This window comes from Lipotes vexillifer, unplaced genomic scaffold, assembly GCF_000442215.2.
Source record: "Lipotes vexillifer unplaced genomic scaffold, Lipotes_vexillifer_v1.1 scaffold988, whole genome shotgun sequence".
Classification (NCBI taxonomy): Eukaryota; Metazoa; Chordata; class Mammalia; order Artiodactyla; family Lipotidae; genus Lipotes; species Lipotes vexillifer.
Window position 1 is genome coordinate 1,687,730 of NW_006797916.1, and position 6,245 is coordinate 1,693,974.

Below are 6,245 nucleotides of genomic sequence, written 5' to 3' on the forward strand. Positions count from 1 at the left end.
TTCCGGTCAGCAGGAGGGATGTCTAATCCCTGCTCTTTGATGATCACAGTCGGGGGGTGGGGTGCAAGTATACACAAGGCTCTGGCACCAGGCGCAAAGGGCGCTCCCTACACAAGGTACACAGCAGGGTGTTTCTGGGCTCGATGGGGGGCACCTCAGATGGGGGCTCAGGGGAGGGCGATCGGCAAAGGCTTCATGGAGTAGCGGGTAAGCGTGTGGGTCCTGGGCCGGAGGACCAGCAGGGCGTGAAAGTGCTTTGTTTGAAGCAACATTGAAAAGCCGCGGGTGGGGCTGTAACAGGCAGGAGGGGCCCTGGGAGCCCTGGAAAGCACTGGGCGTGGTGGTGAGCCCTCCGGGGGTCCGTGTTCAGGACACAGCTCAGTGCAGGGGCTGGGAAGGTGGTGGGGAGACTCAGGACCTTCTGGGCTTCGGCTTAGTTCCCTGCGAGGCTGGCGCCGCTGACCGCACGTGGCTCCATCCCACTCCTGCCCCCAACTCTCCACCCCGTCCCCTCCCCGTTCACAGCCCAGCGGTGGGCTCTCGCTGCGCCTTACAACCTTGCTCACTCCGCCTGTTCTCAGGGTGGCTCCCCCACCCCTACCACTGCATGGGCTCCTACTGGCAGAGGCTTCTGCCTCCCTGCCACCTTGAAGGGCCAGGCCCCACTCCCAACATCCTAGGGGCCCTCCAAGAGTAAGCGCTGCTCCCTAGGTCCTGGAGAAGGCAAGGCCTGTTTCCTTGTGTCGTGCTCCCAACCCCCCAGCTGGAGGGCGGGAGCTGAGTGCTGCCCACGGCCCCATAGGGGGACCAGGCTGAGTGGGTCCTGGATCTGGACATGGGAGTGGTCACCTCCCCGGGTCCTTTGGGGAGGGGAGCAAAGCACTGCCCCCCGGGGACGGGGGCGAGTTGCACTGCTCAGGAAGGTAAGCCAGTGGGGTAGGTGCCGCGTGCAGGAGGGTAGCGATGAGGGTCTGCTCTCCGCCCACCCGGAGCCGGAGGACCGGATTGCGGGGCAGGTGAACAGGGCCGCAGGGCTCCCCTCACCCCTCGGCGCCTGGCCTCTGCCTGCAGTGGACGCAAGCCTCTTGCTTTCAGACCCAGCGTACTCACGCGGTGGGGCACCAGGATGTCCTCCTCCTGCAGAGACAGGTCACAGCCCTCCGTGGACACCTGGCCGAGCTGCGTACAGCCACTGAGAGGTGCGTGCCAGCCACCCTGCCCACCCAGAGCCAGGCGTGGGCTCCATCAGGGTCAGGGAGGAGGGCGCCTGATGCTGGGTCCAGGCATCGGGCCCGCCACACTCCTCCCACGGGTGGCCCGATGGGAGTGGTGGACACGGCAGGAGAGGTGGGCAGTGGCGGAGATGGACGGATGGACAGAGTGAGGCAGGCAAGGGTGCAGGGGAGAGAAGAGAGGCAGGCCAGCTAGCGAGATGCAGCATGAGGGGGCGGATCCACACGCAGGGACTCTGGCTTCCCTCCGGCCCTTGCTGAGAACCTCCAACAGTCCACCCTGGGCCCCTGAGGCTCAGAGGGTGGCAGTGCTGCTCAAGGTGGACAGCCTGTCCTGTCCGGCCTGGCCCATTCCCCGCTCACCCCTGCCGCGCCGAGATGCCACCCGGCGGGGCCTCCCCTGAGGACGGCAGGGGAGGGGTCTGCCGCAGGCCTATCACCAGACCCTGCCTCTGCCACCCAGCGTGGAGCCTCCAGGCTGAGCCACAGGCAGCCCCGAGGCTCAGCGGCGTGCCGTCCTTGTCTCCCAGGGGCCTCGCTGACGTGCGACTGGATGCGGCCAGGACGGCCCAGCGCCTGCACACGGCCTGCCTGAACCTCGGCTCCAACCTGCGGCTGACGGCCAGCCGCACAGCCAGCGCCCTGGAGCAGCAGCTGCGGGACAAGGTGCGGGAGATGCTGCAGCTGCAGGGTCGCTGGGATGCCGAGAAGGTGGCACTCCAGGCCAGGTGGGTGCAGGAGGTCAGGGGTGGGGGGCGGGGACGGGTCGCCGCGCCCACCCATCTGCTCAGCGGCCACGGGTCTGGGACTTCGCTCACGTGCAGTCGTAACTCCTGATTTCACCCCACACCCTGACACCGGGGCAGTTGCCCTGATGCCGCGCACGGCTCATAATCGCCACCTCGTGGCAAAGGCAGGCGGGCCCAGACTTCCTTACCCACCACCCCCTGGAGGCCGAGCTAGTGCCCTGCGACTGGCCGCGTCCCCGTGAACACTGCCCTGGGTGCACTCAGACTGCTTTCCCGTGGCTGCTTCCAGAGGTGGAATTTTCAGGCCTAAAAGGGCTATCCTTTCAGGGGTGGGTGCCTGTTTTGAGGGCCCCCAGAGGGGCCGGGGTCCACCCCCGGTTGTCGTGGGAGGTTCTGGACACGGAACTCACGTGTGGCGCTCGAAGGTCTCGTGAGGGCAGCTTCTGCAGCAAACAGGAGGCAGCTCCTAACACTGCCACGGGCCTCTGTGCCACGGGCCTCTGTGCCACGGGACCTGGGGCTCACGTGGTCACAAACGCCCTCGGGGCCAGCTGAGTCCAACCCACGCGAGCCGGCCCAGAGGAGAGCCACGGCGGGCCCGGGGGGACGGGCGGTCCAGCACAGCCCGAGGGTTCAGTGCCCGGGGCCTGAGCCGACGGCTCTGGACCCACGGGAAGGGGGGCCCAGGTGCTGGGGGGCAACCAGGGGTCTCTGAGAAGAAGGCGGTTCCCGGGAAGGAAAGACAGTAACACCGTGAGGCTTACGGTGGCAGAGGGGTTCCGGGCAGAGCGACCAGCTGGGACAAAAGCCCAGAGTGAGCACGGCACCTGCCACACCCCAAGGGCAGAGCAGGGCCTTGGGAAGCCACGCCGTGGGGCTAGAGAGCTGAGTCAGGGTCAGAGCGGGGCCTTGAGCGCTGCACTCGGGCTCTGTGCTTTACCCTGAGACAGCGGGAGCCACTGCAGGTCCTAGAGCAGAAGAGAGGCGTCTGACTGGAGAGGGACTAAGGTCCACGCAGGCAGAGGCGGCCGAAGCCAGCAGGCAGGCCGCGCCCCAGGAGGTGGCCGACGGGGCCGGGGGGGTCCCAGGGCCCGCCGGTGCCCCAGCCTCTGTCCTCTGCACTGACGACCCCACCCTGACCTCTCTCCAGACTCTGGGAGCAGACGTTGCTGGTGCGGAAGCTCACAGAGCAGAACGCGGACCAGGAGGAAACCATCTCCTCCCTCAGAACAGAGGTTCAGGAACTGGTGTGCGGCACCGGGAGAGGGGCGGCTCGCGGTGGGGGAATCCGGGCCCCGCTGAGCAGCCTCCCCCCGCCAGCAGGAGTCCCATTGCAGTGGAGGCCAGCCGGCACCGGGAGACTTGAGGGCGGAGGTGGAATCCCTGCAGCTCACCTTGGACAGCATCACAAAGGTGCGGGCCCGTCCCGGGTCCTTCCCGCGTGGAGCAGTGGAGGGGCTGCAGGGTCCTGGTGCTTCGAGCAGGCCCGGAGATGCTCTGGAAGGACCCGTCCAACCTCAGCCCTGTGCTCTCTCCCCTCCCCCCCTTCCTCCCTGCGCCCTGAAGGTGGCGCAGGCAGACGCGGGGTGCCCGGAGCCAGCCTGGAGCGGCAGCACCGAAGGCCAGGAGGCGCGGGGCCAACCAAGGAGCCCCCCACGGGCCGCATCCCCGCCACGGGCCTGCTCCCTGGCCGCCCTGGACCCTGCGCTGCGGGCTGTGCAGGTGGCTATTGAGAGGCGGCGGCAGCGGGAGCAGGTGGGTGGCCACAGAGGCAACGCTGTGCCCTGTCCCCACCGGAGCAAAGCCACAAAGCCCACCAGGCTGAGAAGAGCAGTTACAGGGCTGGCCTGGGTCCCACCAGGCTCCTGCCCCTGAACCCCACACCCCGGGGAGGGTCTCCGGTCTGAAGTGCATCCTTTCTCAGGCAGTCGGGAGCCCCGCTGGCTTCTGTGGTCGAAGGCCTGGCCAGGCCACGGGGCTCACGCCACGCTCCCACTCGCGGGCAGGAGCTGCGCAGGCGACTGGAGTCCTCCGAGGCAGCAGCTGCCAGGCTCCACGAGCAGCTGTCCGAGAGCCAGCGGGAGCTGCTGGCCTCACGGAGGCTCCTGCAGGAGCTCAGGCAGGAGCAGGCCCGAGAGCGCCAGGACCTCCTGGGCAAGCTGGGGGCGCAGCGCTGCTGGGAGTCCAGCGAGCTCCGGGGAAGGTGAGGCTGGCGGGCTGGGCTCACCTTCTCCACGATGCCCCCCGCAGGAGAAGTGAGGGCCATCTCCCGGACAGGCAGTACTCCCGGCCCGAAGGCGGCCTCCTCGCCCCTTCACCCGCCAGCCCCTGCCTGCACTGAGCACAGCCCCTCTTCCCTCGTCTGGGCCCGTCTGGGCTGTGTCTCCCCAGGACTCACCTTCCCAAAGCCCAGGCTGAGCACGTGCCTGCCCCTTGGCCTGCATCCCAGGCTCCTGGCTGCCCAGCCCATTTCCACACTCCCCTCCCGGGAGCAGGCTGTGCTCTCTCCCACCTCCCGCTGGCTGCCAGGACTCCTCCGGGGGTCTTACCCACAGCCTTCACAGGTGGTCCATAAAACCCCAACTCCCACCCCATCCACTGGGGTGGCCCCGCGTGCCCTCCTGGCGTGTCCTGCGGATCTGGTGTTCTGTGGTGCAGTCGGCCGTGAGGCTGTCTGGATTCTTCTGTGCACGTCTTACTGCCCTGGGGCCGGTGGGGGTGAAGGACCTGGAACGAGAATGCCCCAGGATTTATAGTCCTGAGTGAGAGGCTCGGTAGGCCTTCCCAAATCAACACACTGCCCGAGCCGGGAGATGGGGCGGGGAGTGGGCTGGCGGCCCAGGAAGGCTTCCTGCAGGAGGGAGCGACGCAGGGGCAACAGGACCACTTCCTGTGCTTCCCCTCGCTCGCCCCGGGGGGTTGGGACTGCAGGTCCCTCGGGGCTGCCCCTTCTCCGGGTGTCCTGACAGCACACTTGGTTCTGAGACAGGAGGTCCAAAGAAAAAATTCATCCCGGTCCCGCTCTGGAGAAACGCATGGGAGATGGGCAAAGAGATGGGAGCAGGCGGGTTCAGCCTGGCACAGGGGCCCAGGAGCGGAGGAGCCGGGGGGGTCCCCCGGGGGGCGGGAAGAGCTTTGCCAGGGGGAGGCAGGAGCAGGAGTGGGGCGCAGAGCAAGGCAGGCGGGGCCCCCTCACCATGCCAAGGAGCAGAGGTCACGGGGGGCCGTGGGGGCACCGCCCTCACAGCCGTGGCTTTGGCAGGGCTGGTCTGGGCTTAGCGTCCTCGGGGGGGGGGGCGGGGGGGGGGGGGGCCACCAGGGAAGGAGGGGCTGAATCCCAGGGACATTTGGGAAATGGGGCCTCAGGACTTGGTGCTTCAGAGCACGGCCGGGGGAGAGCTGCTGAGACTGCAGTTCTGGCTGGTGGGTGACCGGCAAAGGGGACCTGGCCGGGGCGGGCAGTGGGGGCGGTCAGTGGTGAGCACAGCTTTGACAAGGCTCGGCCGTCAGGGGAGGTCAGCAGCGCAAGCAGACCTGGAGCTGTGGGGTTCCCCTCGGGCAGGCGCCCCTCCTCCCCGCTGGGTTCTGCAGGTGCAGAGGCCGAGGGCAGGGACGCCCCGGGCGCAAGGCCCTCCAGGGCTTTAGGGACCCCCACAGGGCCACCAGGAGACAGGCAAGCCCGCAGGTGGCCGCCCCAGGGGACAGGGCAGCCAGGGGCCGAGCCGCTGGGTCTTCTCGTCCCTCCCCACTGGTCCCTGAGCCCCGGCCCCGAGTGGCCTCCACGGCCCCCCGCACCCCGTCTACCCTCCCGGTACTCGGCCGAAGCTCGAATGCGCCCAGAGAGGGTCCCTGGGCCCCCCGCCCCGCTGCCCGCCCGGGACCCCCGGCTTCTCCCTGCTCCCAGAGAGGAGGCAGCTCTGGAGGGGGCGTGCAGGAGCTGAGGGGACGGCGGGTGTTTCCGACAAGGAGCGGCAGCGTCTGGCGGCCGGGCGCGCGGGGCGGGGCGGGAGGCGGAGCTGGTGAAGCAGGGCCTGCGGGGCCGCGGGGAGCTGGACGGCAGGGGCGCCGCGCCGCCACCAGCGGGCTGTCCTGTCCCCTCTGGGCCCCCCGCGCCCTCAGCTGCTGACGCGGCCTCTCCTTCACCAGCCTCGTCTCAGGGGGGGTCGGGGTGCCTAGCGGGACAGCAGGCCCCGCCCACGGCGGCCGGCCCCGCCGCCACCCAGACCCCCACTCCGAGTCCGGCCCCGCGCCCCCCCCCCCCGGG

At 69.1% G+C, this 6,245-nt stretch overlaps 1 protein-coding gene across 1 annotated transcript in view; it reads left to right on the top strand.

Moving 5' to 3' along the window:
- LOC103087717 (putative ciliary rootlet coiled-coil protein-like 3 protein) overlaps nucleotides 1–6,245 on the top strand; it is a 74,299-nt gene that overhangs the window by 19,439 nt on the left and 48,615 nt on the right. The window contains 6 exon segments of the mRNA XM_082931480.1: nucleotides 1,072–1,199; nucleotides 1,763–1,960; nucleotides 3,132–3,228; nucleotides 3,305–3,394; nucleotides 3,548–3,736; nucleotides 3,988–4,184. Coding sequence (XP_082787606.1) covers nucleotides 1,072–1,199; nucleotides 1,763–1,960; nucleotides 3,132–3,228; nucleotides 3,305–3,394; nucleotides 3,548–3,736; nucleotides 3,988–4,184 — 899 coding nt within the window.